The sequence below is a fragment of the Tenrec ecaudatus genome, chromosome 4 (assembly GCF_050624435.1).
Source record: "Tenrec ecaudatus isolate mTenEca1 chromosome 4, mTenEca1.hap1, whole genome shotgun sequence".
NCBI classification, from domain to species: Eukaryota; Metazoa; Chordata; class Mammalia; order Afrosoricida; family Tenrecidae; genus Tenrec; species Tenrec ecaudatus.
In genome coordinates, this window is record NC_134533.1 from 108280627 (window position 1) to 108303498 (window position 22872).

Sequence of the window (22872 nt, forward strand, 5' to 3'; positions counted from 1 at the left end):
AGTGCTTTGCGTATTACTGGTCAACATGAGCAATTAACCTTCGTGAGTCCAGGAAGAAGACTTAAGAAAAGAAAAGAAAATGCTCTGATCAGGCAATACCTTTTGAAACCAAAATATCAACCTTTGAATACACAGGTCCACAGAATATCCTTCACGGTCATTTGAATGACTGTTTTATTTTCTAATGCTTCTAAAATGACCCATTGTCTGACCTTAATTAACCCACTATCCTGCCCTGCTTAGACAAAGGAGCTACATTTCCAACGCCTTCCATGTTCCCCACCCAACTACCTGCTCCTTTACAATTGCAGAATTTTAAAATTTTTAAAAAGCAAACCCATTGCCAGCAATTTATTTTTTTCGGCTGTTCTATTGGTTCTGATTTTATTTTAAATGTTGTGAAGCTTTAAATGTTTCCTGGTGGTAGAATCTTTCACGCCGCTTGCGAAAATAATCAGGTTTTTACAATAAACATCCATGGCGAACCATCTGATGTCCCAGAAGTTCTGCACATATTTGTTCTGACCAGAGTGTACTGTCCGGGACCATGTAGCAGAGAGCATCCCAGCAATTCCTGCTGTTCTGGCTTCGCTGCAGAGGTACCGGCAACATTTCCAAGGCACACCAAGACCCAGGGCTAAAATCATGCGCCCCATTTTGTGCCTTAGGCAACAGAAATCATTTCCTCCTGGGGATAGCCTGCACATACTCATGTGCCAGGCAGGGGAGTTTTAACAGTGAAATTAAAAAAAAAACTGTCAGAAAGTTGGATGTTACCCTGTTAGCCTTCCAAAAGACATTAAAAAAATAGTTCATATGCCAAAATGTATAACACTTGGAATCAGTTTTTTTCTCAAAGAGATTTATAATAGAGCTTTAAGCTCCAGCGTCTAGACTTCATGTTCCTCAACGAGTGGCTTTAATTGTAAAGTCACGCAGGATAAAGCTTCAAAGGGCGTAGGAGTCGATGGTAACAGTTGGGCACCTGTAGACCTCCCCTGACCCTGGTACCTTAATTCTACTTCTCCAAGGTCACTGCTCATCAGCCTCACCTGGTGTTCTTTCAGCAATCTCCTGAGAGAGCTCATTAGAAATAAGTTGTTGCAGCCACACCTCCGTGAGCATCACACCCCCTGCTAGATCTCTACCTGTGATATTACATCGTTGTGATGTTTTAATAATTCCCTAATGAATTCCCTTCCCCTGAGAGGGGGGAATTGTGACTTTTAAGCTTCATTTTGCCATAACACATTTCAAGGCCAGAAGCAGATCACTTCATCCTTTCAATATCTCAGTGGGATATGGAGAACCTCCCACCTGCTGCCTCTAGAGGCTGGTGAGGATGAGGACAAGGTGCCTAAAACCTCAGTGGGTTCTTTCTATGCAAGGTAAGTCCCCAGTAGCCCAAGCTAAATGACTTTGGTATACATGTTTCCATACATTTATCTCAGGTTAAAAAAAAAGTATTTGCCTTAGAATTAAACCTATACAATGTGCTATTAGATTAAAGCCCTTAAGAATATAGGGTGTTTAGTTTTGTTTTGGTTTCCTTTGTAAATAGAGCAGTAAAAGCAAGGTGTGCCGGTATCAGCTAGAGAGCGATAAAGAAGGAAAGAGAGAAAGCGTGGTTTCGATGGAATCCCAGGACTGGTACCAGAAGCCCTGAGCACCTAGGGGTCAAGTATCAGCCATTGCCAAGCTCCCAAACAGTTCCAAGTGGAGGTGGGTGTAAGTGTGTCCTGCTGATCACTTTAACTCCCACCCTCACAGAAGGCAGGGTTGGACCCCATCACAGGAGCCCCATTGCACTGCAAGAGTGAGGCATTTGCTCACCTTTTCACACCAGATTCAGGTTCCTGGAGTGGCGCTCGCATCACGTCATCAAGGATACTGGTCTGCTTTAGGACAGGACACAACCTCCCCATAGAGATTGGCATTAACCTGGCCCTGACCCGCCCTTTGACCTTCAGTCTTTTCAGCTCCGACTTGCACGCCCAAGTCTGTGGCCTGCTTTTCTCTCTCCTACAGGGCCTTTTACCCTGTCTGCCTTCTGATTTCCTTCCGGCCTGCTGAGCTGAACTCAGCTAGCACCCACATGAAAATGTATTTGGCCCCATTGCCCCCCAACAATAAGACACACCCCTCATCCCATCGGCCTGCTACCCAGTTAGGGCAGATCTAAGTTGGCAAAGCCAAGCTACATCATCACTGAGTAACTTGGTGACAATGGACAAGTGCTGTACACTGCCCATTCATTTCCCAGTCGGCAAATCCATTCTAATCACTTGTGGCAGTCTGTCTCATGGGTAGATTTTATGAAGGATTAATGAGACAATGCTAGGTGAAGCAGAGAGCCACAGAACCCGAGGGATCCCCTCAGTGTGATGAATGAACACACTAGCCGAAACAAGGGGCTTAGAGGAAGCCACGCTTGTGGGCAGGGCTCAGAAACCGGGAGGAGTCCGCTCGGCTGTGCACATGGTTGTTTTGAGTAGAGACGGACTCGCCAGCACAGGCCAGCCAGGAGGTGATGGAGCTAGCGGCAGTGCCGTGGCGGAATGCACACCATCCACGTAGAGTCCCAGGTTTAACTCATGCACAGCCAGCATCTACCTGTCCGTGGGGCTGTCAGTGTTGTGATGCCGATACGTTTGGGGCGGGGCACCCATCTAAGACTGACTCAGAAGAGAGGTCGAGCAAACTACTTCTGAAAGTCAGCCGATGAGGGCCCTGTGGATGAAGGGGCAGGACTAGGTCGTGTTTAGTTTCGTGACTTAAGCAGGGGGATAACTCGACCAAAAATAGCAACAATGAGAAATAATGTGTGGATCCTTTAATACAGCGCAGACATAAAGCACACGAAAGCTGATTGCTCTTAAAAATGTTTCAATCCACATACCTGCACCCGTACATCAGTCAAGTACCTGACATAGTAGTATGCGGGAAATGTTAACTCTGATGCATGCTTATTTGGATTATTACACGAATTAAGTGTGTATATTAAATATTTATAGAAGTCCTAGTGATGTGATGGATTAAGTGTCATCAGTTAACTGCTGAACCAAGGTCCGCAGTTCGAAACCACTAGCTGCTCTACAAGAGAAAGATGAGGCTTTCTACTCCCATAAACAACTACAGTCTCAGAAACACACAGGTCCTATAGGGTTACTAGGCACCATAATTGGCTAGATTGCAGTGAGATTATATATTTATGCAAATACCTTCTCTGTGAAACTGTACTGAGAGCTATTTCCCAACTTATAGCTGTATCGATTACTTATGGCTGCATAAAAAACAATCCCAAACCTAGTAATTTATACCAACAAAGATGTTGTCCTCACAATTCTGTGTTGGCTGGAAGCTAACTCTGCTGCTGGACCCCTGGGCTGGCTCATCCTTGGGCAGGCAGTTTGGGATGAAGGCCCGAGAGGCCTCCATCACACGTCCAATGCGCAGTGGTAGCCCTATCAACAGAACACTTGACACCGCAATTTCCTTCCACTCCTCCTCCAGACGGCACGACGGACTTCCTTGTGAGAAGGTCGTGGGTTAGTTCTTCAAGCAGGTAAAAGGGACAGTGGAAATCCTCTTGAGGCTTAGACAGTGGAACGCCTACAAGGTCACTTCCACCACATTCTCCTGGTCAAAGCACATGATAAGGCCAAGCCAGATTCAAGGGACAGAGAAATAGCCCATCTTGATGGGAGGAGCCTCAAAGAATGTGCCGCCATTATTTCACCGACCCACAGCAGATCCTGAGCAAAGGCCTGTGTTTGCTTCTTCTCCAGCACCTGCAGGGTCAAGCACCTCGCCGGCCCCTCAGAGGCACCTGATAAAATCTGCTGTTTAACTCGGGGATCAATACAGAGGACTGGTTATGTCATTGAAAGGTGGAGGGGCGTCGTCGAGTCTTGGTTTGAATCCCAGTGATTCTGGGCATGTACCTTCACTTCCCTGATGCTTGCTCCTGTTGTTCACTGTGATTGAGTCAGCCCCAGCGCGTGACAACCTTGTGCCCAACAGAGCACATTGCGCTCCGTGGGTCTCTGATGCTTAGCTTCCTCTTTCATAAAAGTGAGAAGATAATGCCGACTTTGTAATAATAAGACAGCATGATAGAACACACCCGGCACATAGTGGATGGTCGTAACTGTAACTGCTATCCCTTAGGGAGGAGCTATTATTTATGATTGAATGAAGGAGCCCTGCTGGTGTCATGGTTAAGCACTTGGATCATAACCAAAGGCTGGTGATTCAAGTGACACTGGGATAGGAAGGCCTGGCAATCTGTTCCCATAAAACGCCACTTGGGAAACTATGAGGCAGTCTACTCGGGTGCACTAGGTCACTATGAGTAAGCATCAACTCATCGGTGCACAAAAATAACCTGTTATGTTTCACTGTAATTCAGTCAAACCCACACCAAACCAAACTGGCTGCCATCAATTCTATAGGACAGAGTAGACCCCCCCGCCCCCGGGTTTCTGAGACTGTAATTATTTACAGGAATGAAAAGCCTATGAGTCTCCCAATGAGCAACTGATGGTTTCGAACTGCTGACCTTGTGGTGAGCTGCCCAATGGGGAACCATGAAGCCAAAGGACCAATAAATCAAACCCTGTTTTAAATCTTTGGGGGAAGTAGTAGGAATTGTTAAAACATGCTTGACACAGTTTCATCACTGCGTAAAACTCCACAGCATCAGAAAGAATACCCCTGGTTCTCCTACACATTTGTCACATTGCTATTCAGTTAGTTAAGGATCTAATTAAATCACCTAATTCTCTAGACTCATCATTTTCTACGGGGAGAGGGGAGGAGGGGGTGGGTGTACCAAGCTAACATGAGTTGAGTGTAGCCTTTGATATTGACTTTATTGATTTCGCATTATTTTCTAAATGAGAGAAGAGTCATATGCCCTATTTTGAGTCTCAACTCACCTATTAAAATGTGGGGTTAGAGTGTTCAATCTACTGTCATCAGCCCCGCATGCCTCCCTCCCCTGCAACCATAGTTTAAAATGACAATGAAAAATTAAATGTACTTCAATGTTTAAAGTACAAGATTTACTATTGTTGAATCACATATACTTTTAAGCTGAAGGAAATATTTTCTAAACTATAGAATTAGAATGAAAAATGTATGCGAGTCTGAGATCTCTTCCCCATATTTGAATATAGTCTCTCAACTAAGTTGGCGCCTAAAAATTGTTATTATACGGTCATAAAAATGACTATAAATGTGATGAAAGGAAACTGCTAATCTTATCACTTTACTACCTTGGTGACCTATTAGTTCAAATTAACTCATTTTCATGGAGGGGATTGGGAGGCAGCTGGGAGGCTGCTGTGTGCGCTACAGGAAGTTGCAGGCTGGAAAATTTCATTCAAATATAAACCTCCAAATTTGGCTACCTGGCATTGCAGGATCCTGTTGTTTGCAGTATGCAAAATAAAAATTATATACCACCTTGCTTGGTCAAAAGTTAGGAGCTCTTCAACATTAATTTCACTATTTCTGAAGGATTCCTGGGATGAGAGGAACCTGAGTGGGCGGAGCATCTTGGGCAAGGAAGGGATGTGAATTTGCTCCACCTGAAGGAGGGGACTCGTGTATATGGGAAAGGCTCACATTTTAGCCTGTCTTTCGAAGCCTTTAAAATCTAGGAAATGATGGAGTAAGTAAACAATCTCAAATTGGTCCAGTGAGACTCTCCCTAGGTCCAATGTAGACCCTTAAGGATTCTCCCAAGTTCTGTGAGACACACTGATAGTGGCATGACCACCACTTTCTGCCTTGATCCATCCAGCTAGTTCCCCAGTCACCCCAGACAGGGCAGCCCTAATGAGAGCGAATAAACGGAATAAGCCATGCGCAATTGCAAGTTTTTTGCAGCTTCAAAACTAATATGATGGCAATGTTCTTGCACACCATGATTGTGGTGGCAGGCACACAAGTGCACACCATCATGAAAATGCATTAAATTTCACATTTAAAATTGAGCCAAGGATGTCACTTTGAGACTAAGGGTGCCTGACCCAGCCATGGTATTTTCATCTCATATGCATATGAGAGCTGGACAATGAATAAGGAAGACTGAAGGCGAATTGATGTATTTGAACTACGCGGGTGAAGGACACTGCAAGTTTCCTAGACTACAAGAAGAACAGACAAATCTGTCTTGGTAGAAGCAAAACTAGCAGGGCTCCTTCGATGTGAAGATGGCATCTCACGTATTGTGGATGTGTTCTTAGAGATAAGAGTACCTGGTGAAGGACAGCATGCTTGGTAAGGTAGAGTCGGAGCAAAACACAGGAAGGCCTTGGGTGTAATGAATCGGCACAGTGGCTGCAACAAGGGGCTCAAATGGAACAGTTGTGAGGATCGTGCAGGACCAAGCAGTGCTGCGTTCAGTGGTACATCCCCTCAGCATAGTCAGAGCTGATTCAATAACACGTGACAACGCTTACAATTCGCCAATTTTATCATGTGTAAATTATAACTCAATACAGGTAACAAAGGGGAGTGTACTCACTGAAGAATTTAGAAACACACACAGACGTGTGTGTAGCATCTATGTGTGTGCGTGCATGCGCATGTGTGCATATGCACATACAGATGCCATCCAGTCGGTCCAATTCACGGAGACTTCATGTGTGTCAGAGTAGAACCGAGAGCCATAAGGTTTACAAGGACAGAGGTTGTTTGCTTGTTTGTTGTTTTTCAGAAATAGATCACTAAGCCTTTCTTCCAAGGCGTTATTTCTGGGTGAATGCTAAATTCCTAATTTTTTGTAGCACCTGAGCAGATTAAGTGTTCGTACAATGCTCTCTCTCCATATTTCAGGATTTCAAAAAGTTCATAGAAAATTAAATTAAAATATAAATGGCAGGTTCCCCTGAGCCAAGTGTCAGATTTCGCTTTATATGGAGAGGATTAGTCCTTGAGCTGTTGGCAAGGCTGAGCAGAGCCAATAACCCCAAGATGAATCTGGGGGACCTGTCAGTGGTTAGGATCTCCAAAAATATAAACACAAATCCTCTGGAGAAAGGCGCTCTCAATTGAAGAACTTACACATGAGTAGAAAGAAAATGTTTTGTAAATGATGATGGCAACATATGTACAGATGTGCTTGGCACAATGGGTGGATGTATGTACTGTGATAAGAGATGTCAGAGCCCCAATAACGTGATTTTTTAAATTAAAACATTAAAAAAAGAAAGTACACATGAAGTTTAACTAGATCTGATTTTTAATCAAAATTTACCAAATAGATGAGGAAACATGTCACCATGGGTAAGAGTTAGTGTAAACAATGAACTACTTCAGATATTAAAGCCATCAGACAAAATTAACATAACTAACTAATTGATAATCACGCAACAAGAGACTACCAAAACTTACCAAGTGGTTTTTAAAAACTCAAACACAATTTATAGATGTTAACAGGCAGAAAATACCTATTTAAAAGAAAAGCAACAACACTTAATATATGAGTTAAACATAAAATTAACTATAATTGGATAGAAAATTCTCTAACTCACTGCTCTTCAGTTGATGCCAACTCATAGTGAATTAATGTAGGTCAAAAGTACTTTTCCAGAGGGAAGTAAACGAAAATAGAGGAAAGAACTAGGAGGCAAAGGACATTTATAGAGATCTAAATATTGGCCATGTACATATGAAAATATATTTATATATGACGATGGGGGAAATGGATCAATGTACTAAACCTTAATAGGTTTAGTATTAAGGAAGCAGATGGACATTGGGCCTTTACTTAAGTACTCCCTCAACACAAGAACACTTTGTTCTAACAATCCGGCACTGTGAGATGCTCACCTTCCCGACACGATCGCTGGAGACAAAGCAAGTGCATAAGCAAATGTGGTGAAGGAAGCTGATAGTCCCAGGCTAACAAAAGGCTTGGATGGGGTCTTAAAGGCTTGGAGGTAAACAAGTGGCCATCTAACTGAGAAACAACAAAGCCGAGTTCGAAGAAGCACACCAGCCTGTGTCATCTTGAGGTATCGATGAGATCAGGTATCTAGCATCAAAGACCCAGAGCAAAAAATCATAATGTGAAGGGGAGGGGTGGTGCAGAGCTAAGGCCCAAAGCCCATCTGTAAACAATTGGACATCCCCTTACCAAAGGGTAATGGGGAGAAGACAGGCCACTCAGGGTGCAGTGTAGCACTGATGAAACATACAGCTTTCCTCTGGTTCTTTAATGCTTCCTTCCCCCCCACTATCATGACCCTAACGCTACCTTTCAAATCTGGCTAGACCAGAGCATGTACGCTGGTGCATATGGGGGCTGAAGGCACAGGGAATCCAGGGTGGATGATACCTTCAGGACCAAGGGTGTGAGGGGCAATCCTGGGAGAGAGGAGGGTGAGTGGGTTGGAAAGGGGGAACTGATTACAAGGATCCACATGTGACCTCCTCCCTGGGAGAGGGACAGCAGAGAAGGGGGGGAAGGGAGACTCCGGATAGGGCAAGATATGACAAAATAACAATGCATAAATTACCAAGGGCACATGAGGGAGTGGGGAGCGGGGAGGGAGGGGAAAAAAAGAGGACCTGATGCAAAGGGCTTAAGTGGAGAGCAAATGCTTTGAGAATGATAGGGCAGGGCATGTGCGGATGTGCTTTATAAAATTGATGTATGTATATGTATGGATTGTGATAAGAGTTGTATAAGCCCCTAATAAAATGTAAAAAAAAAGAAAATGATTAGGGCAAAGAATGTACAGATGTGCTTTATACAATTGATGTATGTATATGTATGGATTGTGATAAGAGTTGTATGAGCCCCTAATAAAATGTTTTTAAAAATTAAAATAAATAAAAACAGACAGTGGAATCTACAAGGCATGAGACAGGAAAATTAGAAGTCAGCAGAAGTAAAATGGAACCCATAAGGATTAATAGATGATTAGTGACAGGTGTTAATGAGCTGAAATGGACTCGTATTGAGTATACTAAATCAGACAGTGTTATGGTCTACAAACATGGTGTTATATGAATTGACAAAAAGAACAAACTAAGATCTACCTTGTAGTGCAATGTAATCAGTGATAGGATACTATTTATCTGCCTTCAAGACCATGAATATTCAAATTTAGGCACCAACCCCAAATGTCAAAGATGAACAATTTAAATATTTTTACCAAATGCTGCAGTGTGAAATTGATCAAATATACAATCAGAATACATTGATAATTACTGATGATTGGAATGTAAAACTTGGAAACAAAAAAGAAGGATTCGTAGTTGGAAAATAGGTGTGGTGACAGAAACAATGCTGTAGAGTGTATGTGAAATTTTGCAAAAGCAATTACTTGTTTATTGCAAAAACCATTTTTTCTACCAATATGAATTAAAACTATACAAATGGACCTCACTGGATGGAATACACAGGAATCAAATTGACCATATCTATGTGTGAACACAAGGCAGTGGAGAACGTTCATATGATCAGTCAGAACAAGACCAGGAACCAACTACAGAATAGACCATAAATTGCTCATATTCAAGTTCAAGTGGAAGCTGAAGAATATTAAAACAAGTCCATGACAGGAAAAGTATGACCTTGAGTATATTCCACCTGAATTCAGAGACCACCTCAAAATAGATTTGATACATGGAACACTCATGACCAACAACCAGGTAGTTTTGGAGATGACACCAAGGTCAACACACATGAAGACAGAAAACAGTCATTAAAAAGACATGAGAGAAAGAAAACACCCAAATGGATGTCAGCAGAGACTGGAACCTGCCCCGGAACATAGGTAACTGGAGCCAATAGACGAAAGAAAGGATGAAGCAAACGAGCTGAGCCAAGGGTTCCAAAGGGTAGCTCAAGAACATAAAGCCTTAAAATGAAATGTGCAATGACCGGACTGAGAAGATTAAAAGAAAATAGCACTGTTGGCATTTGGCAAGCCGAAAGAAATGGAAACCGGAAGCTCAAACGTAAAGTTGCAATATTGAAGGACACACAATTTAATGACGCAGGGAGCATCAAGAGAAGATGGAGCGACCAGATAAAAAAGCAATCCATCTGGCACTGATCGATGTATAGCACCTCCAGCCCCCAGAGGGATGAACAACAGAAACGTGGGTGAAGGGAGGCAGCCGACAGTGTAAGATATGACAATAATAATCATTTATCAAGGGGTCGCAAGGGTGGGAGATGGGAGAGGGAGGGGAGCTGATACCAAGAGCTCAAGTAGAAAAAAATGCTTTTTAAAATTATGATGGCAACATATGTACAAATGTGCTTGACACAAAGTTTCTAAAGATAGAAATCTTCACAGAAGCAGATTGTCCATCTATCTACTCTGAGGTGGCTGGTGACTTGAACTGTTGACCTTTGGATTACTAGTCAAGTGTTTACCACTTATGCTACCAGGACTCCTTCTAGTTAAACATGCATAGTAAAATTTTAGGAGCCCTGGTGGCATCGTGGTTACAAACTGGGTTGTTAACTGCAAAGTCAGCGGTTCGAAACCACCAGCTGCTCTCCGTGGGGGCCAGGGAAGGGGACTTTCTAGTCCTGTCAAGAGTTAACCACTACAAGAATGGAAACCGTGTATGCAACTTCCAAAGCAGGTACAGGGAGAAGTTACCTAGGAGAAACAAAGAAGAGATTTCTTTTCATTAAAGAAATAATCAAAAGCCACGAGACCTGTTCTTCATCTTTGTGGACTTTGAAGATAATAAATGTGGATTAGGTCGAGTGCAGGGCTGGTAAGCCTGGAGTAACATTGAACCAAGAAAGAAGAAGAAGAACCCAAACCTACAGCAATCCGGTCCATATGACACATGGCAGCCCTACCTAGGATTGCAAGTCTGTAAATCTTCATGGGAGCAGACAGCCTCGTCTTTCCAGATGGTGCGGTTAGCAGTCCTGCGCTTACCTGAGCCCCACTACGGCTCCTTCAGAAGAAGAAAGAGGGGGAGAAATGATGCTATGGGTTATTGTTTACATAGGAGGGGAAAAACTTAGAGCAGACATATCAAAATGTGCAGGGTTGGAGCCAGCCAGAGTGGAAGAAGTGGGTATTCTGCGTGCTTCGGACAGATGCCGGAGAGAGAGTTGGGTAGTCAATGTACAGGTGGCTGACGATGCTGAGATAGGTGCTGATGCTGGTGTTCATCCACGTGAGTCTGTGTAGTGTCTCTCGCAGGAGCCTTGTCTAGGGGAGTTAAAGATCAGGAAGGGAAGACATTGGGAGATAGCAATGGGCCGGCTCCCTAGGCAGCACCCAGGACAGCAACCACTGAGACACACCCTACTCCCAGGACAAGGAGGCTGAGGGTGAGGTCAGAGCAGGGAGGGCTTGCCACAGATCTTCAAGCAAAGACCCAGCCTGCTCAGAGAGGAACATGGCCACATGGGCCCTGGCAACACAAGATGATGTTGCCAAGCCGCAGTGCTTCCATGGTTTAGCCATTGTCTCCCTTTCTTCCATACCAGGGGTCAGGGAGCGCTCAGTTACAGCCACCTTTTGATGCCCAAGAGTTGACTACTACTTAAAAATGCTAACTTGCTGAACAGGAAACCACGTAAACCAGTGCATATTCAGCGGGCTATATTGCAGATTTGAAGCTACTTAAAAATACACCTTCACCACGTTTGCTTATGTACCCGTTTTGTCTTCAGCGATTGTGTCAGGAGGGTGAACATCTCAGACTGCTGGTGCCCGGCTAGTAAAAAGATATAGTGTCTGGGGTCTTAAAATCTTGAAGTTTCACAAGCCAACATTCAGCAGTGAAGCAACATGTCCACATGGAAGCAGCACACCACCGGTGTGATCATGAGGAGCCATAGGGACCGGGTAATAGGCATCAGCAGACACATAACAAACAAAAACCTATTGTTGAGAACGAGGGGGTTGGAGCAGGGATCCAAAGCCCATCTGTAGATAGCAGAACAATCTCCCCACAGAGGGCCCACAGGGAGGGGATGAGTCACCCAGGGTGCAGTAAAGCATCGATGAAACACACTATATTCCTCTGGTTCCTTGAGGTTTCCTCATCCCCCACTACCATGACCCCAGTGTTGCTTCTCAATTCAGACTAGACCGGGACATGTACAGAGGTGTAGAAAGGGATGGGAGCTCATGACACACAGAATCCAGGGGTGGGAATGGTGATGCCGGAAGTGTAAGGGAAAAGGGGGAGGAAGGAAGAAAGGGGGAACCAATCACAATGATCGACACATAACCATACACTCCTCTAGAGGGAGAAGAACAACAGAAAACATGGGGGAAGGACGACAGCGGTCAGTGTGGGAGATGTACAATCTGTCGGAGGTTTATGAGGGTGGGGGAGGAGGGGAGAGAGAAAAAAGGGGCTGGTACCGAGGGCTCAATAGAAAGTAAATGTCTAGAAGAGAATGAGGGCAACCTAAGTACAAACATGCCTGATTCAATTGATGCATGGATTGTGACAAGAGTTGTACAAGCCCAAATAAAATGGTTTTAATAACTAAAATACATATAGTAAAATGCTAACTAAACTTTAAATCTTATTTTTACACACACAAAATACACCTTAATAATACCAGCTAATGTTCATATACTCTTTACTTTATTCCAGAAATGATTCTAAGTTACAGACAGTTGACACTTTGATGAGAATAGAAAGCCCATTCTCCTCTACAGAGAGACAGTACAAAAGCAGTTTGTTTTGTTGAAGTCAAGTTTCAATCTTGGTAAGATAATAAGGTATTATAAAAAACAAATCCTGTGCCATCAAGCCAATTCTGACTCGCATATGTGCTTAGTTCACGTGCTCAGATTATTAAAGGCAGGCATGTATGGAACAAACAGAGCTGATGGCACTGCGGGTTGCTCACCACAAGGTCAGCGGTGCAAGCCCACCAGCGGCTCTGCTGGAGAAAGATGAGGCTGTCTGTTCCTATAAAGAGTTACCGTCTCAGCAAACCTACGTAGAGTTGCTAAGAACCAGAATTGACTCATAGTCTTGGGCCCAAGTGCTTGGCTGCTAACTACAAAGGTCGGTAGTTCAAACCTACTAACTTCATGGGAATAAGGTGCTTCCATTGGTTTCCATCAAGATGACAGCCTTGGATGCCCCATTGGGCCGCTCTATCCTCTCCTATAGGGTCTTGCTGTACACTGGAATGGACTGGACAGCAGAGGGTTTGTTTTTATTGGTTTAATATATGTATAAAATATGCATTTCTTCCTATATGTAGAAGTACAAGCTTATATACATAGATAGATGTTTGATGAGTAAACAAACATTATATAGCAAAGAATACATTCTTAAATTTCATCTAGTCAATGTTTTTGAGTATACTTACCACAATCTGAAAGCTTAGCATCTTTCTGCTGCTAAACTTAGTCTTTGTTCGCTGATATTTGAATTTCCACTCTCAGTTGGACCCTATCCCAAGACACAGTCCACCAAGTACCAGAAAAGAAAGCTTATAAAATATACCCCTGGTCTGGTTTGTTTGTTTTATTTTAAACTCTTGACCAAGGAAGAACATAAATCCCTCTCTTTGCCTTCCAGGGCAGCACCAGTGCTTCTCCAGCTCCATTTGTCCAGGTGCCAGGTGAGTACTGGGATTCAATTCACTGGGCCCGTTTTTGAGTTGAAACTGGACATTGTGGCTTCTATTCTTTTAAACCACCTTCCAGCATGAAATTAATTTTGTTTAACTACTTATGAAAAATGTGGAATGCACAAATGCTGTGTTTCGCCTACATTTTTACAATTTAAAAAATGACAAAGGAAAAATATTATTTTTTAAATATGAGGGAAGTCAGAAAGTCTTGGTGCAAATTCATAGATCCCTTTAGTAAACAAAGGTATCAAAATGTGAAGCCATTGTTTCTCAACATGTCCTCTACCTACATCTATCTACTTCTAAAGGCAGTGTTTCCAACTCTCTAATCCAGTGGTTCTCAACCTTCCTAATGCCCCGACTCTTTAAAACAGTTCCTCATATTGTGGTGACGCCCCGCCAGTCATAAGATTATTTTTGTTGCTACTTCATCACTGTAATTTTGCTACTGTTATGAATCGTAATGTAAATATCTGATATGCAGGATGTATTTTCACTGTTACAAATTGAGCATCATTAAACCTAGGGTCGGGCGGGAGCCGCTTCTCTACTCCGTTCCCCCTCAAAGTCTTTGCTCTGATGTCCACAAGGCAGTTTGGTGTCCTCATGGCACTCACATTGTGTTCTTTGGATTTGAGGAGCAAAAAGAAGCCTGAAGGGGCAAGAGCAGGGCTGCAGGATGGACGGGGTAAGGTTTCCTAACAAAATTCTCCTAGGATGGCACTTGTTACCTACCCTCAGAGAATGAACAGTGAGGGGGTGGGGGGAAGAGGGGAGTTCTTGATGCAGTTTTCCTGGTCTTTTCCTCACTAATGCAGTTTTTAATATTCTTCAAGTTTATTTCTAAGAAGCCCCTGGGACCCTTAGAGAAAAATCTATCAAGATCACCCCTTAGGACTAAAAAATATAAAATAAAATCACCATAAACTTCTGGGCTGACCTCCAGTGCTCTGAATTGAAGTGTCCCACAGCTTCCCTGGGAAGCCATTTTTTTATTGAAACTTTTTTTATATACTTTTGTTGGGGGTTCTTACATCTCTTATCAAAATCCATACATTCCTCCAATGTGTCAAGCACATTTGCACATATGCCGCCATCATCATTTTCAAAGCATTGTCTTCCCACTTGAGGCCCTGATATCAGCTTTCCATTTCTTCCCTCTTCCTCCCCTGCCCACACTCCTCATGAACCCTTGATAAGTTATAATTTTTCCCATATCTTACATATTCCTCCATCACCCCTCGCCCACTTTTCCAGTACTTGTTCCCCTGGGAGGGGGTTCTAGATGATCCTTGTGATCGATTCCCTCTTTCTCCCCATCCTCCCCTAATCCTCCTGGTATCTCTACTCACCTTGTTGGCCCTGAGGGGTTTATCTATCCTGGATTCCCTGTGTTGCGGGCTCTTCTCTGTAGCAGTGTACATGCTCTGGTCTAATCTGATTTGTAAGGTAGAACTGAGGTCATGATAGTGGAGGGAAGGAAGCACCAAAGAGCTAGAGGAAAGGCATTCTAACAAGATTAACGGAACCCTGGTGGTGAAGTGGTTGTGCATTTGGTCAGCACTTCAAAACCACCAGTCGCTCCAAGGGAGAAAAGATGAGGTTTTCTACTCCTGTAAAGAGTTAGTCTCGAAAACCCAACAGGGACAGTTCTACCCTGTCATATGGTTGTGAACAGATTGGCTGGCAGTGAGTTTGGTCTGGCTTTAACAAGACTAAGACAAGTGTACTTCTGAGAGAACTCGCCTGCTGCAGTCCTCATCGGATTATGGAGACATGCTTAAACACGTTTCCCTTAGAATAAACTCATGAATATGTGAACTGGAACGCTCAAAGCAATATTTTTTGACTGACCCTGATCTGCTTACGATGAAAACTCTAACTGCAATATTCAAAGACAGGAGCAGATGAGCAGTTGAGAGATCATGGCATGGGGAAAACTGTGTTATAAATTTCCATGGAGAACTTTGACTTCTCCCATATACAAATGCATATACATCATGGAAATGTTGTTTTGAGCACAATACTATGCCAATGGGTTGACTAAAAATGTAAAGCATGCCTCCCCTCGAGTTTTTACCCACTTTTCCATTATTTTTTCCCCTGAGAGGGGGTTCTAAATTGGAAATGTGATAGTCTGACTGACACAAAAGCTTAGCGGATTGAATATAAATTGCTACATTGTGTGGTGAGGCCAGAATCCTGGGCATGTTGAGTTGTGGATGACGCGGTCATGATGACCAGGGAAAGGTGTCATGATAACCAGGGATGGGACCCTCTTCTCTCCCAAACAAGGGTGGGCAGGGACTAATCCTAGGGTAGCCCTGTGGCCAGAGGGAGTATCAAGAAGACAAGCACTTTGAACTTCCCCAAGCTCAGCCCTGTGTGGTCTTAGGGAGGCTACTCAGAACACACCAGACATTAGTTGGAATTAGTTGGAATACGGAGTCCACGTTATTAACGACCATGTGTCTCCTGCTGGAGCCAAACGACAAGGTCAGAGAGTGTTTGGCAAACACGAGTCTTCTCTTTTTGACCTACTGCACTCAGTGGCCGTAATTACCTCTTGGCTTCAGCTTCATTCCATTTTCAAGGGACGCTTTCAAAACCAAGTGCACTCTTCCTCAACGTGCAGTGCCCTGGAGAGCTGGGTGCGGGATGCAGTGTGGCCACCAACCAAAAATACACCTCCCTGCCATCGCATCACTTCCCACTCACAGAAGGACAAGGTAGCAGAGCCCCTGTGCCTTTCTGAGCCTAACTCATCTTTTCCCCAGTGTGGCCGCAAGAGGGCAGCAAATAACACAAGACGCTTCCAAACTTTTTGGAGAAACCAGAGGGCTTGTTCCTGCAGCTCTCTTAACTGGACGGGCCAGGAGCGCTCTCCCCAAAGCGAGCCCTGAATCCAGAGGTGCAAAACCCAAAGATAAAGGTCAGCGTGCAAGACGTAAAAGACAAGTGCAGCTTGCCTTTGAGCGGAGACCAGGTTCTAGGTAGCTCTTTAGCTAATCAGCAACAAGGCTTCTGGAATGTTCTGCAGCCCGGAAGAAGCTGGTTGTACGAGACCCTATATAGATCTATTGCACACACGGATGCCGTAAAATCGACGTTTCACCCAGCGGAAGGAAACATGCCTCTTCGTTCTCTCTGGAATCCAGCCCCTTCCCAGCACGTTGCTTGGCCCAAATCAGTTGGCATTGCCCCGAGACCCGTTGGTGGGTGACAGGAGTGAATGCGTCGCCAAAGGCAGTCGACTTGAATTATAGGAACTCGTTGGCAGGGTAGTTCAACGAGTTAATGCACAAATACTTTATGCGAAGCAAGACACGTGCCTTCCAGAAGCAAGCCCTTTCCCCGGGTGCACGCACCACTGGCAGCAACGATGAGAGATGCTTTTCTGCTCATTCGGGGTTTTGTGTGGTTTTTGGCTCATTACAGGTTCGCCAGTCCTGTCAGGTTACTACGGAGTCAGACGGCCTTTCTTATCCGACTCAGACTTCCATAACACGAAGCCGTTTTCAAACGACGCCTACCCCTCCAGCGTGGCCAAGCCCTTCTCCTGCGAGGCCTCCACGGGCCAGAGCTTCCCGGGCCTCCTGGAGCCCTACTTCCAGGAGCCCTGCGGCGACTACCGGCCCGCCGCCCTGCCGCCCAGCGCGGGCCCCGCGTTCAGCGCCTCGCCCCTGCCGCCGCTGCTGCCGCCGCCCTTCCCCGGCGACCCAGCACACTTCGTCTTGGTGAGCCCCCAATAGCAACCCCCCGCCCCCTCCCGAGTCCACACGGCAGGGAGTCGTCTTCAAGGGCCCCTCAGCTCAGGAGCTGCTAACCGATAGAGAGGTCAGCAGTTCGAAGCCACCAGCCGCTCCGCTGGGGAAAGACGAGGCTTTCTACTCCCATAAAGAGTAACAGTGTGGGAAACCCACAGGGACAGTGCAATCCTATCCTATAGGTTCATGATGAGTCAGCATCTACTTGTGGCAGTGAGTTTCTACAGCAGATAGCAACCATGGCCTCGTTGAATGATCTCCCACAACCAGAGAGGGAGCCTGCGTTGTCACACCCTGCCCCATCCAGTGGCGCCAGGAGAGGAGTCTCAACCTTGATAGACTGATCTTAACACCAAGAGGGTATACCTAGTTGTGAAGTCAGGATGTACACCCCTTTTGAGAATCCTCTACTGGTTTAACAGATGTTTCTGGGCCATTCCCCACCCCCACCCCCTGCCCCAGGGTATAAGGAAGGAGCCCTTGGTGACTAGGTCACAAGGTCAGTAGTTTAAATGCACTAGCTGCTCTGTGAGAGAAAGATGAGGCTTTCCACTCCCTCAGAGATACAGTTTCAGAAACTCACAGGGGCAGTTCTTCCCTGTCTTACAGAGTTGCTATGAGTCAGAATCGACTCCATGACAGTGAGGTTGGTTGGCATATTGAAGAAACAACTCAGACATGTCTAAGTGGTAATCTCCCAGGGTGGGCCTTCTGACGCCTTACCCCCAGACCAAAAAAAAAAAAAATCAGACTTTACCTGCCACCCTGTTCCTCACAATATTTCTACCCTATGCACCTCCAGAGAGGTTAGTTCATAAAAATCTGCAACAAGGCCGAGGACTGTAAAGTCTTTGGCCACAAGAGAATCAATCTCTAAGTATGAAACTTTAGGCACAGAGTAACAATTAACACTATTGAGTACAGAGTCCATGCCAAGGTGCCCTGGTGGCATAGTGGACTGCGTGGGCATTGAACTGCCAACTCCAACATCAAGTCAAACCCACCACGAGCCGCTGCTCTGTGAGAGAAAGAGGAGGCTTTCCACTCCCATAAAGGGTTACAGTCTCCCAAACCCACAGGGCACTTTTACCCTGTCCTGTAGGAGCCTGGTGGTGTAGTGGTTGCATGTTGGGCTGCGAACCGCATGGCCACCAGTTCAAAACCACCAGCAGCTCCACAGGAGCAAGACTGGACTTTCGACACCTGTAAACAGAACAGTCTCGAAGCCCACAGGGAGTTGCGATGAGTCAGCTCTGACGTGATGGCAGTGAGTTTGGTTTATGGTAGAGGGTCACTCTGAGTTGGAATCACCTTGGTGGCAGTGCGTTTGGTGTGGGTTGGGCTCTGTGCCCAGGACAGCAGACACCTTCATTCACTTAGTTCAGAGTACAGTGAAGTGCCCAAATATCAGAAGGTGGTAAGTGGCCCAGCCGTGAATCACACCCAGACCTTTCCAGCCCCTTTCTTGTCGGACTCACACTGTCACGACATGTAGAAATTTTCAAAGCCGCCCTCTTTTTCTCACTGTGTCCAGGTCAGCCTTTCTGACCTACTTAGATACAGATGCTTACTAGGTCGTTGGAGACCTACTTCTCTGACGAGTAAGCCTGGAGCTCACCTTCCCTGTGGTGGCAATGCATTGTAAGGCCCAGATCACTGTGAGCCTCATAAAAAAGTACAAGACGGGACATTGTCATTTTATTAATCTCCTATCAGCACTTCACTGATTCAATGCTGTTTTCTTAGAGAGGAATCGTATCAGCAACAAGCGAGCTGTCATCCAGGGAATTCTGACTCGTGGCGGCGCAGTGTGCGTAGAATAGAATGCTCCACAGGGTATTCCCAGGGCTGATTTACAATGGCTTTTATTCCCAGGAGCCTCTAGGTGGATTCCAGTGACCAGCCTTCCACTTAATCCTTTGCACTACCAGGGATTATTAGGTTCTCTATACATTAAAACATGTATGTATGTATGTACATATATAGCACTCACTGCCATCTAGTCTGTCCCGATTCTATAGGACAGGCTGGAACTGCCCCTGTGAGTTTCCTAGGCTGGAACTGCCCCTGTGAGTTTCCTAGGCTGGAACTGCCCCTGTGAGTTTCCTAGGCTGGAACTGCCCCTGTGAGTTTCCTAGGCTGGAACTGCCCCTGTGAGTTTCCTAGGCTGGAACTGCTTGCAAGAGTAGAAAGCCCTTCTTGCTCCCATGGACAGGCTGGTGGCTTTGAACTGTGGGCCTTGTGAATTGCAGCCCAAGGCGTAAGCACTCTGCCGTCAGGGCTCCTCGTATACATCTATGGCTCCAGCTCACGGCCATCGAGCCGCTTCTCACTCCTGGAAGTATCACCCTAGAGGAGGAAGGGAACTAAAATCTCACTGCTTGGGTCAAAGCCCAGAAGGAACTTGGCTTTAGGCAGCAGCAAGACGTCAGGAACGCTACCTACTCTAGGAGCTGCAATCTCTTAGCAACCAGCACTGGGGAGGGGTCTTTCCATATCAGAGTCTCACATTTGAATAACCCCGGTCCTTTCCATTCTCTCCAGAGGGACTCATGGGAGCAGACGGTGCCCGATGGTCTCAGCCAGCCAGACCCCATGCCCACAGACACCCTGCAGACCTTGCTGCCCAGTGCCGGTTGCCTGTCACAGCTTGAGGCCGGGAGCACCCCCCAGCACAGGAGCTCAAGCTGGGGGACCACCCTGACTGGGGCTCAGCCTTACTCTCTGCATGGGCTGGAGGAGCTGCACCACACACCCGGGTACCCCACCACACCCTCCTACCCATTCACCCCTTTCATGACCATGGCAAATGACCTCGCACCCAAGGTGATGCCACTCTCTGCAGATGAGGGGACGGATGTTCCTTCCCTTGCCGACGCTGCTGCATGGACAAAGGAAGACGGGGGCATGGTGTGGGGGTCGTACGAGTGCCGCCGAGCCTACTGAGGCGCTGGATGACAGGACTCCTACCCTGTCTCCCTGGGGTCCAGTCCTGCTTCAGCAGGAAGGTGAAGGGATGCGTGCTGATGCACTAAGAACTGAGTTTTCACGATAAGCCACACTGACACCTATTGTGAGCAAGTGAGGGTGTGCACGTCTAACCTTGCCTCCACCAGCAGCAACTTTGAAGTTCACCGAATATTGAGTAAATACCTTGGGCCCCATTCTAGAAGGCATCAAACCATGATGCCCTGCTGAAACTTTAGTAGCCCATTACTGAATCTTCTGTTAGCCTCCGGGTATCATTTTTGGTTGGTTTGGGACTTTGTTTTGGGTTTGGTTTTTTTTTTGCACTGATATTATTTTCCTAAAATTGCATTAAAATGTACATGGAGATCATGATCCATGACAATGTTCCTGCTTGATTTTTCTGAGTTATAAAATATGTGTGTTCTTTAGTGAAGAGAGTGTACAGGCTATCAAGCTAACAGGGGCACATACAACGAAGCTCATTTTATACCATGTGACTTTGTACTTCCCTCCTTTTGATGGCCGAGGGACAAGATGCAGTCTCATGGGGATATGCCGTCTCGTCACTCAAACAGAACAAAGTCACGAGGCCACGGCTTCCTAAGCACACCAGCTCAACTCTGCCAGGATCTCTCCAAAGTAATCCAAGCCCCAAAGAGTAACGACAAGATCTCTCTCTGATCCATGACAGCCTTCAACGTGTGGACATTGTCTCTTTGATGGCGTGGGTGATCAGTGATCTGAGCAGAAGAATAAAATTGGCATTTTGGAATCAAAGAGGACGACATGTATTTTAAAGAAATACTATAGAGCACAGGGACAGACTACTGATAAGAAACAGGAAAGAACCGGGGCTTTGGAGGACAAAGCAGCAGGTCATAGCATAAGCATGCAGAATCTCTTGACTGTCATAGGTTCAAGGGTGTGTAGTCAAGGAGATTCTGACTCAGATGACCTTGAGTGTGTGGCACGGCACTGCCCACTAGGGTTTTCAAGGTCATAACCTGTTGAAAGCAGATGACTAGGTCAATATTCCCAGGAGCTTCTGGGTAAGTTTGAACCATCAACCTTTGGGCTAGTCACTGAAGGCATTACTTTTAACATGGGTCCCACGCAGGGACTCTCACTATGCATAAATGGGGAGGCATACCTTTGAAACGTCTATATTGTGCAGGTTTTCCTAGGATGGTTCCTTTGAAAAACTAAGTTCGCACAGCAAGTCCCATCAAGGAATGTCCAGGTGTGCAGGTTACACCTGCACCCTTCCTGTCTTCCTACTGGCTTCCTTTCTAGCTTTTTGGCTTTCTGAGCCCCTCTGCTCCCTCCTCACTAATTCTCTTCCTCCGTCTCCTGAGAGCACAAAGCTCTCCTGCACCGGATTCACCACACACACCCATGACACTCTCCTTCTCAGCACAGTCTTTGTTGCCATCGCATGCACTCTGTCCCAGCCCGGTGGTGATGGAATGGTTTCTGACTCATTGGGTCTTTATCCTCAAGGGAGCGAAACCCTGCCTGGTCCTTTGGCTCTGTTTTGAGCTCATTGTTACAGCTACCAGGTCAGTCTATCTCCTTGAGGGCCTTCCTCTCTTTCACTGACCCTTTACTTCCCATGCGTGATGTCCTTCTCCAGGGACAAGTCCCTCCTGAGAACATGTCCAAAGGATGTGAGACAGAGTCCAGCCATCTTTGCCTCCAAGGAGCTTTCTGGCGATGCTTCTTGAAAACAGGTCCGGTTCTTCTCCCGCCGTCCATGGGTGCGTCCGTATTCATCAACGCCGTCATTCGGCCTGTCCATTCGTCTGCAGGCTTCTTTATTCACTGCCCCACGTGCTCATGCCCACGAGCCAATTGAAAATACCATGGCTTGGGCCAGGTACACTTTGGTCCTCAAAGTGACAGACGTTTTTGTTTTGGAGTACATCAAAGAGGTCTTTTGCAGCAGATTAGCCCCATGCAATTCATTGTCTGCTTTCTTGATGGCTGCTTACATAGTGTCAATGATGGAGCCCAGTAACATGAGATTCTTGGTAACTTCAACACCGTCTCCATTTATCATGATGTTATTATTGGTCCGTGACTCCGCTGTCGGTTTGTCGCACTGTGGTGGCTTACATGTTACTGTGACGCTGGAAGCTTGGCCAGTGGTGTTTCAAAACCCATCAGAATCTCCCATGGTGGATACATTTCAGTGGAGCTTCCAGACTGAGACAGACTAGGAAGAAGGACATGGTGTTCACCTTCTTTAAGGGAAAAAAAGAAAAGAAAAAAAAAAGGACCAGTGAAAACTTTATGCCAGCTCGGTAGGAGTCCAGAAATTCAAGTAATGAATTTAATTCACATTTAAAAGCAAATATGGAATCTTGTTGGTGTGGTGGATACTCGTGCTGCTAACCCACAAGGTCAGCAGTTTGAAACCAGCAGCCACTCTGGGGGAGAAAGACGGAGCTTTCCACTCCTGTAAAGATGAGTTCCAGTCTTGGAACCCTCAGAGGGTAGTTCTACCCTGACCTCTTGGGGTATTTT

At 45.6% G+C, this 22872-nt stretch overlaps 1 protein-coding gene across 1 annotated transcript in view; it reads left to right on the forward strand.

Moving 5' to 3' along the window:
• The window catches only part of POU2AF2 (POU class 2 homeobox associating factor 2), a gene marked incomplete at its 5' end in the record, with an annotated part of 35554 nt that extends 15232 nt beyond the window's left edge, over positions 1-20322 (forward strand). Inside the window, 3 exon segments of the mRNA XM_075548754.1 lie at positions 13555-13597; positions 17048-17346; positions 19921-20322. Of these exon segments, the coding sequence (XP_075404869.1) occupies positions 13555-13597; positions 17048-17346; positions 19921-20322 (744 nt within the window).
• Positions 20323-22872: the final 2550 nt, after the last annotated feature.